At 35.2% G+C, this 25,470-nt stretch overlaps 2 protein-coding genes across 3 annotated transcripts; one reads left to right on the top strand and one right to left on the bottom strand.

Moving 5' to 3' along the window:
- Positions 1 to 1,920: 1,920 nt before the first annotated feature.
- Positions 1,921 to 15,051, bottom strand: LOC121425278 (beclin-1-like). Of its 2 annotated transcripts, none has more exons than XM_041621306.1 (12): positions 14,952 to 15,051; positions 11,837 to 12,019; positions 10,843 to 10,966; positions 10,195 to 10,282; positions 9,602 to 9,664; positions 8,467 to 8,616; positions 6,283 to 6,407; positions 5,691 to 5,837; positions 4,826 to 4,975; positions 3,555 to 3,665; positions 2,999 to 3,145; positions 1,921 to 2,357 (listed from the first exon to the last, which is right to left on the bottom strand). In XM_041621306.1, the coding sequence occupies exons 2-12, from the start codon at positions 11,982 to 11,984 to the stop codon at positions 2,255 to 2,257; spliced, it is 1,356 nt and encodes a 451-aa protein (XP_041477240.1). In that variant the 5' UTR covers positions 11,985 to 12,019; positions 14,952 to 15,051; the 3' UTR covers positions 1,921 to 2,254. The 2 variants fall into 2 exon arrangements, with proteins under 2 accessions (XP_041477240.1, XP_041477247.1); XM_041621313.1 differs by lacking the exon at positions 14,952 to 15,051 and adding an exon at positions 13,013 to 13,813.
- Positions 15,052 to 15,502: 451 nt separating this feature from the next.
- LOC121425292 (dnaJ homolog subfamily C member 27-like) lies at positions 15,503 to 24,091 on the top strand. Its single transcript, XM_041621321.1, has 6 exons — positions 15,503 to 15,675; positions 17,686 to 17,869; positions 18,602 to 18,674; positions 19,123 to 19,319; positions 20,444 to 20,514; positions 21,169 to 24,091. Exons 2-6 carry the CDS (start codon positions 17,735 to 17,737, stop codon positions 21,266 to 21,268), a joined length of 576 nt encoding a protein of 191 aa, XP_041477255.1. The 5' UTR covers positions 15,503 to 15,675; positions 17,686 to 17,734; the 3' UTR covers positions 21,269 to 24,091.
- Positions 24,092 to 25,470: the final 1,379 nt, after the last annotated feature.

The raw sequence follows: 25,470 nt of genomic DNA, 5'->3' as shown, positions 1-25,470 counted from the left end.
TAACAATAAAGAACACTACATATCCCCAAATATGGTAAACAAATTAAAAGGAAATTGTATTCATGGATTAGTCCGCATAATTTTAAGTATGTTTTTGATAACAGCAAGATTAGAAACAATTGAATGTTCGGTGAAAATCTAACAAAATTATCAGTTATCATTTTTTGAAATTTTACTCTTTGTTATAACAGTATTTTGAATTGTATAGCCATGCTAGCACAGAATGATCAATTTAGAGAAAACGTTATAATTTCTTTCTACAGATTGAGGTTCATGCATTCCAAATTTATGTTCCTGTTTGCATTTAAGTGAAAATGTTATATTTTCATCCAGTTTTAGCCACTTGCTGGTTTGCAAGACCAAAGACTATCATAAAAGAAGAATTATCAATCCGTTTACACCATTAACAGTACAATTAATTTCAGACTGTGTTTGTGATGTTACATGACACCACATTATGACTGCAATGGATACATCAATCTGAATGAGTGGTGAAGTCAATTCGTCTAGCAATGACTAACATAAAAACCATCTAATATAACATTAAATATATTGCCCTCTGTGTGAAAAAATACACACCAGGGGGACGTTTCATGAAAGGACTTGTCGGACGTTTTATCCGACAAGTCCCATTTTATCCGACAGTTACCATAGTAACAGTACCTCTTACGCCAATCAACATCAGAGAAAGATGTCAGATCTGACAACTTGTCGGATGAAAATGTTGATGAAACACTCCCCTGAAGTTCAAATAAATCACTGATATAGACATTTCTGTTCAATAGTGTTTACACAATGCTATAATTAATTGATAAAATCTATAACATCCTTCAAGTTTGCAATAATCTTTATCAGTGCAGTGTATATCAAGGCTTGAAACCCTGAAATCTCTAATATCTCATTGAAAATCAAGATTATACATATAAGTTTGATAGACATGTGCATGTACATAAATAGAATTTAATGGCAAGGTCATATCATAGCAAAGGAAAGGTCGAAAGAAAGCAATACAAGATACAGACAGTCAACATGATACAGGAAGGGGAGCACAAGAAACATTCAACTTTACACAAGCCAAATTCACCAATTGGCACAGTCTTCATATCTTTGATGTCACTAGTGTAACGACACAGGAAAGAACCAGAGCAAAGGCTCCTGTGAATATACATTTTTCTTAATCTAGCTGTGTCTCCTGCTTTGCAGGCGAGACATTGCATACTTTGGTGTCTGAAATTTTGAACGAGTACTCAAAATTCCATCTCATTGAAATTTATTATGACATGAATGTTAAAAACCAGTATAGTGAAAATAGTACCAGAGATCATCCATATCCCATTAATAGCAGTGCTCATGAGAAGCTGCATTTCTATCATGTGATGTGCCAACTGTGTGATAAGGGTCCCTTAAAGACATAGCTTTAATGGTGATTGATTATATGTTTTAGCTTGTATGAATGACTGCACACAATAATGAATGCAATCAAACACAGAAATCGGCCTTTGATCAATCACAAAGGTTTCTGTTCCATGGCCCTGTTAAAGTTTTTGGTTTCTTAGAGGTTCAGATGGGAACAATTGTTGATCAAATGCTCAATACCTATATTCTGAAGTCAGGTGGGTGTTTCATAAAGCTGTTCAGAAGTTAATGATTTTAAGAACGACTGGTGAAACTTTCTTACGCACTAAATAATCACCAATGAACTATGGTGAATATCATTTACCTCAAGAAAGGATCACTAGTCGTTCTCAAAGTCACCCTTATGAACAGCTTTATGAAATGGCCACCAGGGGAGCGTTTCATGAAAGGACTTGTCTGACGTTTTATCCGGCAGTTACCATAGTAACAGTGCCTCTCAGCCAATCAAAATCAGGGAAAGTTGTCAGACAAAAATATTGATGAAACACTCCTCTGGTTTAACTTACACCATGGTCTAACTCTGCTAATATAATGGGAAACCAAAAAAATGTCATAATTTTGTTTACATTGTATATTTCTTCCGTTTCCAGTCCTCTTTCACTTAGACTTTAATGATGAAGAAATCAAATTCAGTTATTATTCCCAGACAGTTATGAATTATCTGAGTAAAATATGAGCTGCTAAATTGAACCTGTACCATTAGAGATTTGTTTCACAATTAGCTTTCCATCGTTAAACCACAACTTTAGACCAGAGTTTAAATTAAACCCGATATCAGAATACGGGCCTTAGCGATGACATCTCTGGAATTAAAAAGCAAAATGATAGAAGTCTAGCATCATTTGGTAAACTGTGATGACACCCAAGCGAGGGCCCACTTCAGATTTGTCAGCATGAACTTCAAGGCTTTGGTCCACTGTTCTTCAGAGTTGAATTGGATTCTGGGAAGCATGTAATACAAAATTAAAGGAACAATGAGAGGTAGGTTAAAATTCTGCTATTCATGTACATACCAAACATACCACAACATGTTCTTTGAAGAGGTTGAAAAATGTGGCATTAGCAAATGTCAGGGGATTTAGTCGAGGCTGGCCTTGGTCCTAATCTGAGTCACACATACAAAGTCTATAGGAGGTTATCTCCATCAGAGACATGACTTCGAAGTAGCAGCCTCGACTACATACCTGTAAATGTCACCACACCATAGTGAATACATAGGTGCTGCACATGCACTAGTATTCACAGTAATCCCAATGATACATGATTGTATTTTTTTTTTTGGGGGGGGGGCCTCACTTTGTCAAAAAAGTTGTACTTGTCAACTAAAACAGTCAACAAGGGTGATAGAATTCGTCAACATTTGCCCCATCAAAAATCTGACTACCCACCCCCCCCATCTCAATAAAAAAAATATGGCTAAGGCAGTTACACCTAACCAATTAGACGTACCGAGTAATGCACATTGATAAGCTCTATAATGACTGCTTGAAAGTCAATGGTGAACCATTTGCAAAATATTAAAATTAATTGCAACTATCAATCGCATCTCTGTTACATTTATGGAGCCAGGCTCGGTTCTTACTTGATAGAATATGTCTGTCCAGTATTGGTGTCTTCTAATTTGCCGTTAGCCATCTTGTAGGGCAAACAGAAGCTAGAATCTCCTCTCTCTACTTCCTCCTCTAGCTGTTGTAAACAGTCCAGGAATGCAACCATTGATTGGTCAAATCTGAAACAAACGATCAAGATAGAAATAAATAACATTAATCATATCACAGTTGCTGAGACAAAATTATACCTTTTTAAGGCAATGAAGATATAACAGTGTATTAGCTGAAAATGGTTTTACTCTTAGTCATTATTCCCATGGTTCAGCTCTACATTGGGTAACATTTGTTTAACTACCTGATGTAAGTGATATAATACTAGGGGGGGGGGGAGAAAAGCAGTGCAGGGGCCTATCACATTTCAATGCAACTCTCAAAAATAAAATGAATGCAAAAAATATGAAAAACAAAAGACGCATAAAAAAAAATAATAATTATCCCATTACAGAGAGAACATGAAGTGCTGTCGGAGAAAAGGTGAGATCAAGTAAGGTGCTGGCAGGTAGAGAAGAGGGGGGGGGGGGTACTTACTTGGTATCCCAGAAGAATCTGAATCCTCCTGAGCCATGCAGAGGGAGCTGTTTAGATTTATCTGTCAGAGATTCTAGGTGTGAATGATTGCCATAGGGAACAAGACGATATCTGAAATAAAATATGATACACAGAGACTGGTCAGAAGCAATATTCATGGCAGGAAAGAGAACACGTAAATATACTTAAATCATCCCTTAAGACATACCTTTTTCCTCAATAATTAATATTTCCCTTTTTATCTTAAATATTGTAGTAATCATTGCAAATATTAAATTGTTTCCTACTTTTGTACGTGCTATGGTACTTTTTGTTTTTAGCGCCTCTAAATACCCATTATTATTATTATTATTATTACTTTGGGGTATAATAGTACTGCTCCTTTGAACAAAACCAAATTTAACAGTAAAAACTAAAAACAAATAAATTATTTTCTTTTTAGGTTATACTATCAAAACTTTAATAAATAGATAATACAGTAAAATCTTGCATAAGTCAAATAGACTCCCTAATTCTTTTTCATTTTCAAATATGACTTTAGAATAATTAAACAGGGCAATTCTTGTTCCTGTCTCGGTGACGCTTGGCTTTGATTTACAAGTTGGTCATTCTGCCAAATACCTGGCTCATCCCAATATTTTGATAAAATTGAAGAAGGATTCAGATGTCTCTTCCACTATCTAGACAGGGTACCAAATTTATCACGCATGACTAATGTTATTTGCTTCCTCAAGATGCACTATCATTTCTGGCAATCAGTGTGCAGTACTAACTTTCTTTAGAGTTATTTCTTTCTATTAAAGAAAATGTATTATTACCTTAGAATTCAATATCAGAATTTAATAAAAATTATTGCATAATATTACATCAATGGTCTACAACTGTTTACATACATGTACAGAATGACTTCATCATCAATAGGTAATGTTTTCAGTTATTGTGAATCATATTCTTTTTCCTCATTCACCCTTTTGTTCACTGTCACCCCACTCTCTGTTTACACAAGTTTTCTTCAAACAGCAAATCGCTAAATTACATGTACCTTTCAAATAATCAAATCCTGTAATATAATAATTGTTATGTAATTCCTCACAGATTATATATCGTGTAAATATCGTACTATAATTCAAAATTTCTGTTACTTCTTATATGTAATTATCCTTTGATTCATAACATGATTCGAAAACATTCCTACCCAAACACCGACTGCAATAACAAATATTTTGCTCTAGCGAACCAGCAGAGCTCCACGTGCCTATTTAATGACATACCTCTGGAATGTGAAGTTCATCTTTCTCGCAAGTGAATGAAGTAGGAGGACCGTTTGACCCCAAGCTGCATTGATCTCACTCCATTCAACAGGAACACTTGGAAGGCGACCTAACCGGAATCCATTGATTGTACCAAAGTGACCATTGTGCCTGAAATCAGGTCATTATCAGAAAGATAGCAAGTTAGGGTCTACAGACTAGGGTACACAATAGACAGAAATATGTATCTCATGGAATACTAACCAAGATGAGTGCAGTGGGGGTGAAAGGCAATTTCACACTCAAGCAAGTTTCAGAATAGAATTAGAGGTCTATATATATATTTTTTCAATAAAGTAGAAAGACCATTTCATCCCATGCTGTCTTGATCTAGCTCCGTTCAAAAAGTACACGAGAGGGGTGACCTTTAGAACTGGAATCCAAAACTTCCAAACTTACATCTTATGTGCTTTTATAAACCTGTATATTATATTCATAACAATTGCCCATAAACCAATTCTGTATCATTCTGTTTCTGTTTGTGGTAACTCCCGTAGGAACTCGGCAGGACAGCATTTTGCTGGTAAACGCCAAGCTGGTTTAAAACCAATTACCTATGAAACATTTTACGTCTAGGTTAATCAGTCATAGTGGCTGACGTTTTAGACGACAGATATCACTCTCGGGCCTTTTTATCAAAGTGGAGACAATGGCAGAGTTGGGATTCGAACTCACAACCTTACGATTATGAGTCCAATGTTCTAACCACTGGATCGGACCACACGACCCGTAATAATAATATTGACAGGCAAACGGACTGAAATTTTCAAATTATTTAAACTGTCAGACTAGCAATTCTTGTTTCCTAAAATATAAGTATACTTACCATATATGGAATGTTGAGTTGAAGACATTTGTTTTGTTGAGTCTCTCTAGTTGTGTTTGTGTATATCTCAGTTGATTATCAACACTTCTTTGCTCTTCCTGGAACTCAAGTAGTTGACGCTTATACTCGTTATAATCCTGCCAGTACCTATCAATGTATTCAAAACAGAATTTAAAGATGAACTTTAGTTTTGGTTGTTCAACATAAAAAGAATTTATAGCAACAATAATAATAGTTAATGATAAATAGTAATAATACTAACAATATTGATGATATACTACTACTTTGACGACGACTACTGCTACTGCTGCTGCTACTACTACTACTACTACTACTACAATACTACAACAACTATTTCTACTACTACAACTACTACTACTACTACTACTACTACTACTACTACTACTACTACTACTACTACTACAACAACAACAACTATTACTACTACTACAACTACTACTACTACTACTACTACTACTACTACTACTACTGCTACTACTACTACCACTACTACAATTACTTCTACTACTAATAACAGACATTTAGCTAAATCTTTGGAGCAATATTCAATATCTTGATGTAAGGTACAAACCTTTCTTCTTCTAGCTTCAATTCTTGTTGTTCATTTTGCTGTTTCTTCATCTCCTCCTGGATATCTCTTCTCTCTTGTTCAATGCCTTCAAGCTGTTTTATCATCTCCTTTTCTTCTTCTTCAAGCTGATTGCAGTCACATATGAAACAAAACGAATAAATTGATATGAAATAAATATAAAGAATGAGTGTTTACCAATTGGCTGAACCAATGATAGAACAATGACACATGTTACATACCAGCTTTATGTTGACAGTCCCTTTTCATTATTCAACTTTTTCCTTCCTATTTTCATATGAAATTTTCCCTTTTCAGTTTTTGTTTACTCTTGGTATTGTCATTCTGTTGTCATATTTTTCTATTTTTCAATTATTTTCAGGTTATCATCTCTTTTTTATAAGTTTTATTTTGTCTGGTTGATAAAATGAACTTGAAGACCCAGAGCTGAAAGCTTTCATATGTGAGACAATAATCATATTTATTTAAAAAATGCAAATGGCCACAAAACCTGTTTAAACATTAAGATCTTCCACACCAAGTGATGGCACAGGCATTAACAAGATTTTGAATGGATTAGTGTTATTTTTCAAACAAATAAAGAAGTGCACTGCAAGAAAAAATCAATCTCTAACAGACCTCTACAACCAAGAACCTACTGGACGTTCCAACTGTACGATGATGGGGTTGGACATTCTGGGATGCAGCAGCTGTTCGAGCAATCACTGTAGTTTGTTTCAAATGCATGTGTCAGGTGGCAAAAATGCACAATTTTTATTCTGGGAAAATTTTTATTAAACAAGTGGAATGCCTCTGGCCGTCTCACCTGCATCACGCGGTTCAATATAGCAGCAGTGCTGACTTTGAATACTACTCTAACTCGCACAAGATGTTCAGTGATACATGGTTACTCTTATGTCCACTTTTTATGAACTAGACCAATAAAATTACAGAGATATGATGGTTATTCAAAAAAAAAACCCAACATGGCCAAAGTTCATTGACCTTACATGACCTTTGACCTCGATCATGTGACCTGAAACTCGAACAGGATGTTCAGTGATACTTGATTACTCTTATGTACAAGTTTCATGAATCAGATCCATAAACTTTTAAAGTTATGATGGTAATTCAACATATACACCCAATTCGGCCAAAGTTCATTGACCTTTGACCTTGGTCATGTGACCTGAAACGCGCACAGGATGTTCAGTGATACTTGATTACTCTAATGTCCAAGTTTAATGAACTAGACCAATAAACTTTCAAAGTTATGATGGTAATTCAACAGATACCCCCGATTCGACCAAAGTTCATTGACCCTAAATGACCTTTGACCTTAATCATGAGACCTGAAACTTGCACAAAATTTTCAGTGATGCTTGATTACTATTATGTCCAAGTTTCATGAATCAGATCCATAAACTTTCAAAGTTATGATGGGAATTCAACAGATATCCCCAATTTGGCCAAAGTTCATTGACCCTAAATGACCTTTGACCTTGGTCATGTGACGTGAAACTCATGCAGGATGTTCAGTGATACTTGATTTACCTTATGTCCAAGTTTCATGAACTAGGTCCATATATTTTCTAAGTTATGATGACATTTCAAAAACTTAACCTCAGGTTAAGATTTCGATGTTGAATCCTCCAACATGGTCTAAGTTCATTGACCCTAAATGACCTTTGACCTTGGTCATGTGACATGAAACTCTAATAGGATGTTCAGTAATACTTGATTAACCTTATGGCCAAGTTTTATTAACTAGGTCCATATACTTTCTAAGTTATGACATCATTTCAAAAACTTAACCTCAGGTTAAGATTTGATGTTGACGCCGCCGCCGCCGTCGGAAAAGCGGCGCCTATAGTCTCACTTTGCTTCGCAGGTGAGACAAAAACTACCTTTTGTATTAATCCTAATGGTAATTGACAGAAGAGGGGTGGATAATATGCAACGTACTGAGGCTTCTTTGGAATTATCATGGGCTAAAATCCCATAAGCTCTCACATACATAACTTTTTGCTGCTATACATACTCTTCGGGTTGAACAGAAGGTGCATTTGTTCCAACTTCAAACTGAAAAGACATCTGCAATAATCACCAGTGGCAAGGACAATAGCACATAAAAATGTCAATGATACAATATATTAAGACCCATATCAATACCAGGTAAATGCTCACCTTTAGGAGTTCTTTTTCTAGATCTTCATTGCTCTCCCCATGGCCTTCTGATTCAGTAAGTTTCTCCAATGATTCCCTGTAATGCTTGCATTCATCCTCCGTTATCTTCAACTGCTGATCTAGCTGATCCAACAAAGAATCTGTACACTCCTACAATTCAAAACAAGGGTGGAGGAAGTTAGTAACCGGCTATTTCAGGATAAACTTTACTAAAATGATTGAACAAAGTATATGTTAAGTATTACATATAGAAAAAACACCTTTTGGAGTTTCTGTGTTATTTATGGGCAGGGGTGAACCTAGCCAGATTAGACACAATACATTTGACAGGCCTACCAATCTGCAACAAATGATATGGACAATGAAACAGTATTGTATTTACATATAACCGTTCTGGATCCCCTACTGGTTATGGAAATGCAGCCAAATTTGAATCAGAAGCTTACCTAACAAAATTTAAATTTGTATCCTTAAATAAACAGTATTGATTTGTCCTTTTGAGTATACAACTGTTTTTTATCAGTTCTGTGATTTTTTTTTACTTAAAGACAAATTCCAGTAGTTGCAGTAAACACTGATTTCATGAGAAAGTCTGTAAAACCAGGCTTAATTGTCAGTATATCATCGAGGATGAAGATCTTGTACAGTTACATAAACTGAACTTTGTGAAATCTTCAAATCTACGCTGAAAAACGTTCACACTGAAGATCACCAACACAGATAGGCACACGTGGGACAGTGTATTATTATTGCTGGAATAAAGACCCGACGGAAGTGACCGATTATTTTGCTTATTTTGCTTATTTCTCAGCAATTACACAGTTTCTCCCAGAATCCTTTGGCACATATCTTTTATTCATACAAACAGACACTTGGGTGGTCATTATATTAGATTCTGTAAAAAGTCATTTTGAGATCGTTACCAAAACTGGAATTTATCTTTAACAATGTGATTCAAAGATTAATTTGAAGATCAATTTTGAAGCGCAACTTTATATTGGAAGTTCCTTGCAATGCTGCTCAGTTTTCGTTTTCTTATGTGAGCTACAGTACTCTACATTGTGGTTTCATTCAAAATATATACCTTAAGAATATATCTATGTAAGATTTGCAAATCATACAAATCAGGGCATACCTCACACAAAGGATGATCAATATCTGACTGCCCTGACATCACATCAAATAACTGACTCGCTACCTGCAAAAGTACAGAAAAAGAGCAAATATCAAATATATCATTGATAAATACAAAAAGCAAGAAAAGCAAGATTATTTAATATTGTTCATCATATGATGATCATGCTAAGTACATGGTGTAGACTATACATCAAGTACAAATTATTGTTTATAATGAAACAAGAATTGGAATGAAGGAAAGGAAACAAAATACATACTTATTCAGACAGCATGGCAAAGAAACATTTTTTGTACAAAGCCCATGAGAGATAAGGCAACTAAAGGAACAAGAATTTCAAAATTCAGCACATAACAATGTTCATCCCAAGTTGTACAAACAAACTGATGGTGGAATATGCACACTACATCATAATGAAAACATCATAAAATCACTTATAATAATTCGACTTGAAGCATTTAATGAGTGGTTATCAATGTCAGTGAGTGTGATTTATATCATAAAATCTGAACACTAAAATAATATATATTCTGAGCTTTGTTGCATCATGTCTCAGGAGAAAGAGATTGAGATAAAAGTAAGCCTTGACATACCTTGACTCTGTGGCTAAGACTTTCCATTCTACTGCTGGCTGTTTCTCCAAGGAGTGTGAAATCTTGACCACTGTCATGTGATGATAACCTAATCAATATATCATTCAGATTTGTAAACAAATATAAACAGATAATTTCCTCCTGTTAAAGCCTCTTCTTTATTTACCATCAAAAAGTGTTAGTTAATGACTGGTTTCTGTTTCACGTAGATCATCAGAAATTAGAATTATTCATATTAGCTGTTATGTAAATAAATTGAAGACTGTTGTATAGCTTCATACTAATGATGATATCATCTGGTTATCTATAAAGACGAATGGTGATTAGAAATACAAGTACATTCCAATTAAATATTATTTTATGTTAACTTCCCTGACTCTCACTAATCTGCTGGAAGCCTGACATAGATGTGTTTGTACCAAAATCTCAGGTTTTATCACTGCAAAAGGCAACATCAGTGCTGGTTGGATGTAATTAACACTGAAGTGAATACTGGTTGAAGTCTACAGTGATGGAAGGCTGGAACCATAGAGGACCATCATAGTGACAAACACATCCTACCAATTTCAAAATTGGAAGTGGCAATCACATTCATGATATAACTTTCAACAGTTAAAGCTCAGTTACTTGCACTGAGTGATGACCTACCTTGGTGCTACCACCTTTCGAGATACCCCATCGTCTTTGTTGATTTCAAATGGTTCACTGCTATCTGTACTCTGGAGAAGGGGCGTGGCCTTCCCGGAACTCCCTGTACCAGCAATAAGAGGAGCTGTCACATAAGAAACAAAAATACTAGTTTAAGTGGAATTCAACCTTGGTAATGGAGTGACTGATGTGAAAGGAGAACGAAAACTGAATGGTGGAACAAATTGAACAAGGAATAAGTAGTGATGATTATTTAAAAAATATATAAATCTCAAATTGACATTTTGTTTAGCACATTACGGCAAAAGGTAAGGAGTTCTTTGCTACTTGTCATGGATACTTTATAACTATCATGATTTTTGTTAGGTTTCACCCATATACCATTTTCCTCTGAGTGAAAGTATCTTAATACTTATGTGATTATAAAAGAATGGTTTTTCTAAGAGAAAAACTTTTAAAACCCTCTATATTATGAGTTTGGCTTTACCTTATCATATCAAAATTACCTCATGCATGTCTTCAATTTGAGCTCCCCTGGGTATAGAGATTAAAATTTTAAATAGCTTGTAATGTTTTATATAGTGTATCTTTCTATTTATTGGCTGATTCAGTTCATAAGGTAACTATCAAAAGTCTGTGCTGCATCTTTTGGCAAGAATTCTGCTATAAAGACATGATGCCTTATTTCATAGTGGCTTTCCTGCACTCCCCAGTGTTTTGTCTCAAGTGAATATGAGGATTGGTCAAGAAATAGTCACGGTGCACTTCTGTGATTGGTCTTTTTTTTCTCTTCAATTTTGAGTCCTTTTTAATACACAATGTTAAAAACAGTTACATGCATAATGAAAAATAAGTAATAGAATCAACAAGCCATTCTATTCTTCTATATGAAAGGGTGTGAGGTGAGGAGGAAAATGATACTGAGGATATGAAATGGAAGGAATAATAGGTGCAGTAGTCAACAAACATATCTTGGAGTAGAAACCAAACTCACCTGTGAGATCAGTGAGTGTTTGACTATCCACTGAGCTGAATGACTGGTCTAGCTTTAAAGGTTGGCAACATTTCTGACAGACAAAGCTGACCTGGGTGGATGCTATTCCAGATCGCTGAGAATCACTGCTATGGCTACTACTTGTCATCTTGGATTATACTGGTCAGTAGAAATCTTCAGATCCTGTTATGAAAAAACATACAATCAAATTTGTCTACTCATGGACCTATTAGAGATGGACATTCAACACTATAATTTCTTTGATCAAACAAGATCTGCCGCCTACGTAGTCATTTTTTTCTCTTTTCAGTTATGAACTTTTTTAAGGGAAATTAGTTATTGCTATTGCAGTTTATACACACAAATTACATCTAAGGTGAAAGTTTTGGGCCAAACCTTGGTTTCGGGAACCACTCATCGATTATGCAAAAGTAAAAGAGGGTGGAAATTATGAAGTATGTGCATGACTGAATGAAGTGCTGCTCTACGAAGTAAACAGTGGTTCACAATTTCAAAATGCCAAATTTTGAATAATTATTTCTGTGGATTTTGTACAATGGTGCTTGAAAGTCTGACTACTCTGGGTCCCAATGCCCCCTATTCCGGGCAGGAAATATGCTTGATTTTCTTTTACACTGTCAGTGTCCATTATTTATGTATTCAAGTTGACTCTGAAGACTGAAGAAAATTGAATTCTTTAAGTTTCATAAATGATATTTTCTAAATTTAAAGAGAGTTTGGGCATTATAGTGGAATTTGTCACCAGTCCAATTACTGCCGTTTATTTCGTCAATGGCGATGACTTCTTTCCACTCCCATTGACTTTGTACACAACGAGCACACACAAACACACAAGAAGAGAGAAGAGATAAGTGGTAATAAATGTTATCACTTTAGTATTGTCATTATGATCATCACAAATTAACAATATTGATTATTCAAAATAAATTGTTTGACCATCTTTTATTAAATTGTTTTACGATAAGGCCAGAGTTTGCGGTTGTTCATTTCTGACTAACTTTACTTTCCACCAACAGAGGGCCCATACAAGAGCACTCTGGTGAACAAACAAATGATCCCCAACTTGCCCAAGCCAGGCAAGGCCAGTATAAATAATAGTATAGATTTATGATTTAAATTTATAATATATTTATAATATATTTTTTTCAATTTTACTTGTCTTTGGAACTAGTAGTGGAGGGGACTCCAGGACCCAGACATGTGGGTGTCTTGCCTTCGCCTCGGGTAATAACATAAGTTGCTCCACTGTACTAGGAGAGATTAAAAAAAAAAAGTGTTTGAAAACTCAAAACAAACAGCTCTCTCTGTTTTGATCCTCCGCTCTTCGGAGATTAGCGATAAATCGCACTGGGATAAAATCTATATGTAGCTCATTGGTTAGCATGTGAAGAGTACAGGCGATGGGCATGAATTTTACAGCGCGGCTAGCTGCCAACTGTACAGGCACGTATTGTATTACCGGACACTATCATATTTCCGGACGCGCATATTACTGCGTACGAAATCAATTTTGTTCTGTAAGACTTCTGCAGTTCAATTTCACAAATCAATTCAAAGAACAAGATTGCAAAAACAAGGTGAAAAATCCAACTTTTACCTTATTTTTCTTTAAAATGACAGAAAATGCTTAAATAATCATATAACATAGTTTTGCATGAACAATTGATCCCAATTGCCTCCAGTTGGTCTATTTTCTGATGGAAATAAGGACCTGATTTGCCGAATTTAAATCTCGTTCGCTCCATCGCTCAGATCGTCGACGGCTAGTACCCGGTACCCCGGCCGTGCGAGAGGTTAACCATGATAGAGAGCCGTCGACGATCGACAGCGCATCAATCAGGTTGGCATCGATAGAACTTGATGACTGAGGGTAACGATATGAACGAGCATTACTACTGGAAAGTGCCATATCGAACACACAATAAAAAAATGAAATTAGTTAGAAAACACTAATTTCTTACAAAGATCTGCTCAGAATCGATATAAGAAAGCAAACAAAAACTTGGAATTTACTCATGTCATGATATGATAATCATGAAAAAATCACACCAATTCTTTCTTACATCTTTATAATCAAGAAATAAGAATATTTTTACCCATCCGGCGCGCATCTGGAATTATGATGTACATGATGTAATTTGTCAGTGTCACGCACGAAAATAACAAGGGGTATGCGGCAAGCCAAGTGCAGTGCAAAGAAAACGGTTGGAAAATATAAAATAATTTCATCATATTCATAATTTTCAGAATATTTGGAATAGCAAGTGATAATTTTTCTTGATTGTTTTTCCTCTAGTTGTCATTTTTAAAGCACTGAAATAAAGGTGTCCGGCACTCATTCAATGAACAAGGTTATGATATAACCTTGTTCTCAGTTATATCTCCATGTGTGGCAAAATAAGGGTGGCAATGTTTGGCTTATTTTCTCTTTTTCTTTAGGGCAAATGCTTGAATTTTTTCCACTGACAGTTTTCATTAGACCTGTTAATTCATACAGCTTGGCTCTTATTTAAATTTGATTATTTATATCATTTTTTTCTTAATTAAAAATAGAGATCAAAAAATGAAAATTTTCTTGCTATATTACTTTCCACCAATAGAGGGCGTACAAAAAATATTCCCAAAATTCAAGTTTTTGAGCTCTCTGGTGAATACAAAAATTATTCCCAAATTACTACTGATAAATAAATCAAAACTGTATGGAAATTATTAACTTTTGTCACAAAAGTGATATTTTAATGTTTTAAAGTGTGTGCTCAATACAGCATTGGCATACCATAGTCCTACCTGTAGATTCTCCACAGGCCAGGTGGTAGCAGTGAACAAGTGGTGTCCGGCAATGAATAGCCGTAGGATACACTGCCATTACAATGTAGCGTCAGGTCATTGTCCGACACAAAATTAAACGTATGGGGCTAGTAGTACTTAGACTTAGTCTTAGGTTAGTAGAGTTGTCTAGTCTCTGACACATTCAGTCAGTGTCTCAAAGTAGTCTCCAATGCGTAATCCAATCATATATATCAGGGAGTTATCCCACGGGCTTACCTTATCCTAAATGAAATATTCTGTTATTCTACTTTAAAAAAATACTCACAAATTAGGAAAGATATTCAGATCCTAGCTCACAACAAAGGCTGTATATCGAAAGATGTGTGTTAAATTCCATTCGCGCTCGTCGTACCCACTGATCTCCCGATCCCCAGTGGTCGTACCGTGGCCATACGGTACATAGAGATGATATGCATCTGGTCGTACTGGAGCTGGTCAATACACCATACGGTACTTTGTGAAGTGAATCATCTTAAACATTTCGTTGTTTGTTAGGGACTTTGGACTATTCTATTATTTAAAGTGGGGTATTATTTGACTAGCTTTTTAGTGATTAAATTAGAGACAAGGAAGGGATGATAGTTCATAGTTGCTCACTAAATATTGAACTAAACACATTTCGTAATTATTATTAAATTTTATGGATGTATTAACTGACTAAGAGATTCTTTTCCATAATGAAAACAAAAGACGGTCTGTATATTAGAATCTATTACACCTGACATAAAATGGATTGCGCCTTCTCTCAATTTGTAAACAATCAATCGAGCGACGATTCAGGCGAACCAGCCGCTACTCCTGCGCGGCCGGCGCCCGGGCCAGCTCTCGCTAGCGATCGACCGAGGCTAGGCGCTAGTATAGCTAGGCAGGCAGATATGTACTAGCTGGCATGGCACTGCCCTGTTGCATGCTGGCTGTTGCTTTTGAAGTTCTATAGAATGTTGTCATAATCATGGTGGCTTTCGACAAAGTTACGTTAGATGACTGAGGTGAGATTATATTATTATAAATCGGATTAGAGGGACTAACAAAGTTATATGCTCTGCCCAATGATCAGATCTTTTTTTAAAAAATTCATACAGTTAAACAGACAGTCATCTGACTTCTGAGTGATATCACTCAGTAGAGGCGCACGTAGCCTGGGGCGTTTTGGGGAGTGAAAGTTATATACTGTACGTATGGAGTCACTCCCCACTAACGCCTGGGATTCCTCCCTATACTTCCCCACATACGGGTACAAAACCAGAAACTTTCGCCCCCGAGAATTCTACTTTCCCTCTAAAAGATCTAGCCCTAAAACATGTACATGGGGTCCAACTTCATTTCCAACATTTCAGCGATATTGATTTCATTTTTAAAGAAGAATTCATTAAAAAAACGAGAGATTTGTTTTGAAAAGATGGAAAGAGCTTACTTCCGTGTTTACGTCGCCATCTTGATTTCTTTGTCTTCCGCTTGGCGACAGCACGCAAATCCCGCGATTTGCGTGCTGTCGCCAAGCGGAAGACAAAGTAATCAAGATGGCGACGTAAACACGGAAGTAAGCTCTTTCCGTCTTTTCAAAACAAATCTCTCGTTTTTTTAATGAATTCTTCTTTAAAAATGAAATCAATATCGCTGAAATGTTGGAAATGAAGTTGGACCCCATGTACATGTTTTAGGGCTAGATCTTTTAGAGGGAAAGTAGAATTCTCGGGGGCGAAAGTTTCTGGTTTTGTACCCGTATGTGGGGAAGTATAGGGAGGAATCCCAGGCAATAGTGGGGAGTGACTCCATACGTACAGTATATAACTTTCACTCCCCAAAACGCCCCAGGCTAGGCGCACGGCCAATATATATTGGAGACTGTCTCCCATGAGAGAGATTATCTCCAATATCAGAGACTTTTGTTAAGAATTTGGGTATCCAATTTCAGAGACAGTCTCCAGTTTGGGAGACCAGTTTCCTTTGTTTACATTTGCTTCAAAAGGATTACCTTGTCCTTGGCGGCAAATAAAAATGTGATAAGCAGATGACCCCTTTTCACCGTCTTACTTTAAAAATTCACCGAATAAATTTATTTGTAACACACCCAGAGATTTTGATGAGAAAGGCTGCATTTTGTTGCATGAAATGCCTGAAATTCAATATTTCCCACCATTTTGAATATTTTTGGGGAAATATCTGTTAAAAAAGGTTATGTATTACTATTGCAGGTGTATAAATGTTTGTGGTTGTTGCGTATCTTCTTTCATTAGAATTGGGCCGATAGACATGTGCGCAAATAAAGGGGGACCTTATATATGGCAGTGTATCATTGCCGGACACGTTTATTTCAGTGCTTTTAAAATGACAGAGGAAATAGAATCAAGAAAAATTCACACTGGCTAGTCCAAATATTCTTAAAATTATGAATATGATAAAATTATTTCATAATTTATTATTTTATTAATGCTTGACAAATAACATCATGATTCCGAAGGCATGCCGGACGGGTCAAGATATTCTTGATCATAATGATGGTAGAAAGAATTTGTGTGATTTTTTTCTTCATATATCATGAGTAAATTTTTGTTTGCTTTTTTTACATCGAATCTGAGCAGATGTTGGTGATAAAGTTGTGTTTGCTAACTAGACTCTAGAGTTTGTTTATTTTATTAATTTTTTTTTCTGCATGTTCCATCCATGAGACTTTCCAATATTACTGGTATGCTTGTTCGTATCGTGATGCTCAAAGTTATGTCTATCGATCGCCGATGGCTTACGGTACGAAATTGTTTTCGTACATAGTAGTATGCACGTCCGGAATCATAGTGTCCAGTAATACAATGTGTGACAATACTTTTTAGTCAAATGTCTGTCTTACATTGCTTTGAGTTTTTGAGGAGAATCGATCAGTTTCAACACAGCGAAAACGACAGCAACTCAGAAATTCATGGTGGGTAACTAGGTATATACATCTAGGCCCTAGTCTATTGTCGGTTGTGACTTATTTTTTGTCGTTGTTGATTTATTACCAGGTCAAAGAAATACACTTAAGTCTAATTAGGCTAGACTATACTCTTCAGAATGGATCGTGAACCTGGTCATCTCCCATTTGCTGTGAAGGAGAAAGTCTCCTCTCTTGTATGGATCAAGGTGGTTGCTGCTGGAAATGCTGGTGTGGGTAAAACATGTATCATCAAGCATTTCTGTGAAGATAAGGTAAGTTTTAGTTTTGTAGAAGTAGGACTTGTAGGTAGCTATAGACCCATCAAGGGTTATTTTTTTATGTATAAAGGAGTAAAGTTATCAACAGGTCTACATATCCAAATACAAAATGAGGATAAAATTTTATTTTGAGGAGATACAGGGGCAGTTCCAAGCCCTAGTTGTCAAATAATCTCATTCAATTCAGTTCAGTTCTGTATTCTTCAAAATCAATTGTTATGATTATACAAGCACATCTATGTATTATTTGAACAGGAAACTAATTGTACAAAAAATATAATTTTGAAAATTTAGAAAATACTGAATAAAACTCTTTTAAAGGTGTTCCACAGACTTTCTTCAGTTTTTTTTTTTTTTTTAATCTCTGTTTAGGTATAATATATTTAGTAATAGTAAATTGATATACACACTTTAGGACTTGGGTTTTCAATTTTATTCTATGGCAGTGTCTCAAGCCTTATTTTATTGGTTTCTATTGTACAAATGTGCATCTATTTTTATGTAGTTATCAATCTGAAAATACAGAAATGGTTCTGGTTTTATAATCTAGCTTGTACTAATTCTTATTTCTTCTTTTATTAATTCTTATCAGTAAATCATTAGAAAAGGAAACAATCAAGTTGACTATTATATCTGGACACTGGCATTCCACTTTGTAACATGTATCAATATATCTTTTTAAGTTCATTTAAATTGTAAACATCTCCTATATGTTTCTTTGAACAGTTTTCTCATGGTTACCAGCCAACAGTTGGAGTTGACTATGGCTTTAAAATACAGAATATATCTAATGTTGATTGTAAGTATTTTTTTTCTTTTTCAAAACAGAATTCCTGAATTGATGAGGCTTATTTGAACTCTTTGGTTGTCTTCTAAAAAGTCTATCAGTACATGGTGATACAATGATAAAACTGACTTTTTTTTGCTTGCCACAGGAGTAAACTACCAAAATTTGAAATTTTGAATTATACATCATGTAGGCCTACATATATAGATAAAGTTAATGATGGCAGATCGAAGAAAGGTCAATACATTTACTATGGAATCTGTTTAGTGTTATATGTTGATTTGTAATTTACTGTAAGTTTGTTTGTGTTTTGCAGTGAGATTTGAGGGAGATTTTTCTCAGCATTTGAGTGGCATCATATACAAGAAAACTTTTGAACGGACAGATCCCTGCAAAATCTTAGCAATTATTAAATACCATATAGTTCATCTTCCAGTTTCATGCTTCTCTTTGTTTACAGTAAGAGTTCATCTTTGGGATTTATCTGGCCATCCTGATTACCAAGAAGTACGGAATGAATTATTCAGTGATACTCAGGCGTGTTTCTTGGTGTTTGATGTGACAAACAGACATTCCTTTGACAACCTAGAATTCTGGTTGAAAGAATTGAACCGCTACTGCACATCTCCAAGTCATGTTGTTGTGGTAGCTAACAAGGTATGATAGATAAAATGTCTTTTTCCTTTTTGGGATGTACATTTATGCTGTTTGAAGTGAAATATATTTCTAAAATATTGAAATAAATATTTGAGCTAACAATGAAATGTTGCAAATTAAGTATGAAGGTTAATAGATAAATTAGATTAAATGTCTATCAATGTTGAGTACCCCTTTAATTGAGGATAAACCCATTGGCCCGAATTCACAAATGTGGTTTTTTTAAACCATCATTTTAACCCATGGTTTATGCAGATTTTCTGTATAAATTATGCTTATTTATCGCTTATAATATATTAAGAATGTCCAATGGTGATGGATGCTTTCTTCACAGTGCACCAAATTGATGCCGGTTGCCTTGGTTATCCACATTATTTTATAGTGGACTCGTGAATAAAACAGCATACTTAACCATGAAGACAGGCGTCAATTTGGCACACTGTGATAGAAGCGTGCATCAGCATCGGACCTTTTTTTAATATACGCAGTCAATAATTGTAATTTATATAGGAAATTTGCATAAACCATGGGTTCAACTGATGGTTTTAAAAACCACTTTTGTTAATTTAGGCCAATGGGTGGTATTCTGATAGTCATGCTTTAGTCAAAGCCCCTTTCACATTTGGTGGAGTGACTGCTTGCAACTGTTGCGATTGTGTGCTACATATATTGTGACCAAATGATCGCAAGAGCGATTGTGAAAGCCCCTTTAACCTGTGTTAAGTTTGACCACATTTATATCGAGTGCCAGTTGTCAACTCATTCACCCATTATAATTATTCATATCCTACTGCAAAAAGTTGTTAACAAATTGATTGAGACAGATGCAAAGAATAAGAACATAGAAAAAATATGAATTTAATGAATTAATCGATATTTGATACATTACAAAGATGTTGGCTGTGAATGTGGAAAAACTATTATAAAGCCCAGCATTCCATAGAAATGTGGTTAACATACTTTTTTTTATACTATCATACTCATTTTCCATTGTCTGAGTGTTACATGTCAGGTAAAGTGTGTTAACTGAGAGGAAGTGTATACATTTTGTATTGCATAAATTTTTATAAAAACTTTTTAGATGCAGTATCCCTTTTGAGTTTATTTTGTATTTGTTTGTTTAGATTGATATTAAAGCAAAGCGTGTTGTCCAGTCAGATGAAGCAATGCGATGGGCAAACGGTAAAAAAGTCAAGTAAGTATCAACATAATCCTCATTAATAACCCTTACTAAGTGGGGGGAGGGCTTTTCAGTCCCCTTTCAACATTTTTTGTGATATATCCGCTGTGCAAATTTTTTTACCGCAACGCTTGCGAACTTTCCCTTTTTACTTTTGACCTCTGCAGCAGAGTTCTTGAGGGGGCCTGAAACCACGCCCCCAGATTTAAAGCTAACAAAATAGCCCAGGTAATTTAGGGTAAAGCCAAGGGATGTCACTTTTCAGGCAAAGTAGCAATTTCTATACTTTAAATGTACATGTATTCGTGGCCATAGGCAACATCCTCTTTCTTGATATTTCCTACTCTTGAAATGAAGAGGTATGACATTCTGCCATAGTTGAATTTCAGGCTTAATTTGAATTTTCATTGTTGTGAGGATGCTAGAATTAAATATTTTATTGTCAGATAGAATACATAAGCATGAATTGAGCTGTCGTCATAAAACGTTGCAGAGATCCAAGTGAATTGGGTGGATTCCGGTGTTTAAGCACTACTGACTCGGGGCCTATTATGAATCTAAGCAGAATGATGTTCAAGACTCAGAGTCATTAGATGAGATTTGCTGCCCATGGTGTTGTTGAGGGTAAAAACTATTGAGAGAGTAATTTTTCTTGTTTTTTATTTGCAGATACTATGAGACTTCAGCATTCAGTGGAGAAGGAATCACCCAAATGTTCACCGATATTCTCAAAGAAGTGATGACAAAATCTAGCCTTGGGAGAAGGTGACACAATCATATGGTATCTGATTTCTTTTTACAACTACTTCATATTTGCAACAAAATCATGCAATAATTTTGATACCTTGATATTTCTTTATAGTTATTTTATAATTGTTTGTTGGAAATGAGTGGAACATGCCAATTGGTTCCTTTGAAGTCTCCCCTCAAAAGAAGTGTATGTTGAAGTAATGGGGGATTATGTTGATCATTACATAGAAGTTAATGGCTATAGTACAAAGTTGATATCCCGATGCCTGAATTTGAATATATTTTTGTTACATAAATCTAAGTCTTTCAACAAAATGTGTAATAGGTATGCCTTTATTTTTTATTTTTTGGTTATAATGCATCACAGTCAACAAGTAGCATGATCGCTGAAATACTGTGATTAACAATACACTGTTGAGATTCTTTTGATAAATTAAGCTTTTTTTAAATTAATTACACAATCATTTCTAAATTTAATAACATTTGTACCTTATTGGTGTACCTTCATATGTGGCCAACTCAGTTATATGGATTGGTATCATTCAACAATGGGGCCAAAATTAATTGAGATCAGGGCCCTGTAACTCAAAGATTAGCGATTAATCGCTAAATAAAATGACCAATCAAGATCATCATTGCATGCGCATTTTGCTCAGTACACTGGCTAGGAACCAATCAGAATTGTTCTCTCAAATAAGCGATTAATCGTTGACCTTTGTGTTAAGTAGCCCTGATTGTATATGTTGTTTACCAATTAACCAGGAAGTCCATCATAGTGTTGAATTCAATTTGACAAAAGCAACTGGTTGTAAGGAGTCTTCCCATTGTGTGACTCTCTACTTGAAAGTAGAGGGCGGATGTGTTTGAATTCCGCTGTGGCACTGTCCTTCAACAATATATATATATATATATATGCCAATCTACTGTTTGCCTTGCTCCATCCAAGTTTTAAATGGGTACCCAGTAGGATCCAAAAAATAAGTATAGTTTGCTTGGCAATATGAGCTAGGTACCGGTTGAGGGAATGCTCCTTAGGGAGTGGGGAATATCCATAGGTCGTGTACACGACTGGGCAACATAAACACAGTTTGAAGGATGTGCATAGGTCCTAGGACCGATTCCTATGCCATAGGAATCGGTATACACAGTTGTCAGTTGGTTTGGGTCGCTTGCCCCATTGCAAATCTCGCGGATCTAACTACTTCCTCGGTTTAAGCCCTATGCTGAAGTGAGGACACATTTTATTTAAATGTGTAAGGCCTCGCTTTGCCATGGTAACAGAATATATGGTGATTAATAGCAAAAATCTGGTAGAGCAAACTATTTTCTTAGTTTCCACCCAATCATAAGACAGGGCACACACAGAGTAAATGAGAAAGCCACATTTTTTAATGGGTCCATTACTGCATTTTCATAATAAAACATGTTATGTACAGGTATGTTCATCACTTGAGGCTGTCTTGATAGGAAAGGGGTGTTACCTTCACTGATATTTCTGATTAATATTATTGATTATAAAAGCAAGGGATTATTAATTATGAAAAAAAAATCATTTTTGAATACCGGTAAGAATGAAAACAGAAAATTTTAGATGCACTCGCACAGAATCTGTCTACTCTGTGACATATCATGCAACATCTCCCATAGTTATGCAGTACATGTATATCAGAATAATATGATTGGTAATTTTCTACATTTCCTTTACAAAATAATAGTAACTTGTCATAGATTTTCAAAAAAATATAGTTTACAGAGGAGTAAACATAGGGAAAACAAGTATTTAAAAGAAAAGAAACATTTTCTTGAACATAACACTATGTACGACTTATAACCTCATTATTTTTTAGCGAATTGTGTGATGAAGGTTGCATAAGACATCTATGCATTTTTATTTGTAATGAGTGATTAAAATTTGTTATATCAAACATATTTCTGTTATGTCTACCACACAGGTTCATATATATGATCCCTAAATTGTTCAATTAACAATTTGTGTCTTACCATTAGTTTTCTTTGAGATAAGAATTGCTGTTAATGCGATGAACAGTGTAATGTATTTTAATTAATTTTACCCATATATATTTATCAGTTGAAAGTTGAGACCTACATGTACATATTATTTAGGGAATAATAATCTTGAATAATGATGAATGTCAAATGTTAAGGCGCATTTAATATTCTTCCAAAATGATACATGTGTTTATAGACATGTAGCTTTTATTTGAACATTCTCTCTGATGCAAGCAGCAGACGTTATACTTTATAAATATTTAAGTTCAGGCAGGATACATGTACATACCTGTCTCCCTCAATGGACCTACATGTAGCTGATAACTGATCTTTCCAATATCAGAATTTCAAAGTGATATCCACCCTAATATCAACATGGTTTTGATTTTTTATAAAAAAAAACATACACATGAGAGAAACATCTATGAAGGTTCAGCAAAAGTTCATCAAAAGTAAATTAATAAATGAATACATAGTTATAAATTTTCAGTTCTAACTTTGTTACATAATTTGCAAGGCTGCAAGCTTCTCTCCTTGCTGTCAATTGTATTTTTATTTCTTTTCATGATCGATGTATAGATATTTGAATGATAAAACATTTAAGACTTCTGATTTGGGAAAAAAGGAATTTTTATTGCACATTGCACAACATATATTGAAAAGAAGTTAACCAGTGGATAAGCAGCCTAAAGATTTTAAAATCATAAGCTTTTGATGACTGCCAAATTTTCATTGGTATGCTTTTCTATTGTTTTGCTTTCATTAGATATTTACAACATCTATGTCAATGTCAACATCCCATTTGATATAATTGTAAATACTCTTCACTGTTCACTTTGTCTCATCTGTTTTATTCCTTTTGACTCTGTATTCTGTTTTTTTAAATTATCGTTTTATACTTGAATGTGATATATGCCTCTTGAAAACCCCCTTTTTGTCTCGCCTGCATAGCAGAGCGAGACTAGGCGCCGCTTTTCCGACAGCAGCGATGGCGTCTTCAACATTGAAATCTTAACCAACGTTAAGTCTTTGAAATGTCATCATAACTTAGAAAGTATATGGACTTAGTTCATGAAACTTGGACATAAGGGTGATAATGTATTACTGAAATTCTGCCTGAGTTTCAGGTCACATGACCAGGGTGAAAGGTCACTTAGGGTCAATAAACTTTGACCTTGGTGTGGTATTTGTGAAATTGCCATCATAACTTTGAAATTTTATGGATATGGGTCTTGACACTTAGACATAAGAGCAATTAAGTATCCCTAAACATCCTATGCGAGTTTCAGGTCAAATGACCAAGGTCAAAGGTCATTTAGAAGCACTGTGGTGTAGCAGTTTGGACTCTCGCCTTGTAAACAGAGGGTCGTGTGTTCGAATCCCACCATGGTCTAGCGCCCTTTGGCAAGGCGTTAATTCACATAATGCCACTCTCACCCAGGTGCTAATTGGGTATCGGTAGGAAACAATCGTCATTGTGGTTAGTTTAGCAAGTGTGCACCTAACAGGCTGCTTGAAATGCTATGAATCCAGTGACCGGGTAATAATTGTGAAGCGCTTTGAACAGTAGTAGATTGATAAAGTGCTATATAAATAAATTATTATTATGGTAAAGGAATTTTGATAAGGTTGGGGGTATTTGTGGGACTGTGATCATAACTTTAAAAGTTTATAGATCTAGTTCATGAAACTTGGACATAAGTAACCATGTATCCCTGAATATCTTGCGCATGTTTCAGGTCATATGACCAAAATCAAAGGTCATTTAGGGTCAACTAACTTTGGCCATGTTGGGGGTATTTGTTGAATTGGCATCATAACTGAGAAAGTTTATGGATCTACACATGTAGTTCATGAAACATAGATGTAAGGGTAATCAAGTATGAATGATTGTTTTGCAAATGTCTTAGGTCACATGATCATGGTCATAGGTCATTTTGGATCAATGTACATATTATTTTATTATCATATGACTGTTTTCTTTTGTGTGAATAATTATTAAATATCTGTTTTCAAAGTCAGCACTGCTGTTATATCAAATTGCATAATGCAGGCGAGACTGCCAGGGGCGTTCCACTTGTTTAGAGAGAGAGAGACTGAAAGTATTAAGCGTGCTCATAAATTATCCATACAAATTTTCAGACATAGGCATATGTGTTTTCATTACCGGTACACACAAAAAAATATGTAACATTATAAACATGACACAAC

This window comes from Lytechinus variegatus, chromosome 1 (assembly GCF_018143015.1).
Source record: "Lytechinus variegatus isolate NC3 chromosome 1, Lvar_3.0, whole genome shotgun sequence".
Classification (NCBI taxonomy): domain Eukaryota; kingdom Metazoa; phylum Echinodermata; class Echinoidea; order Temnopleuroida; family Toxopneustidae; genus Lytechinus; species Lytechinus variegatus.
Note: the sequence above shows the minus strand (reverse complement) of the source record. Positions and strands in the feature narration are given on the sequence as shown.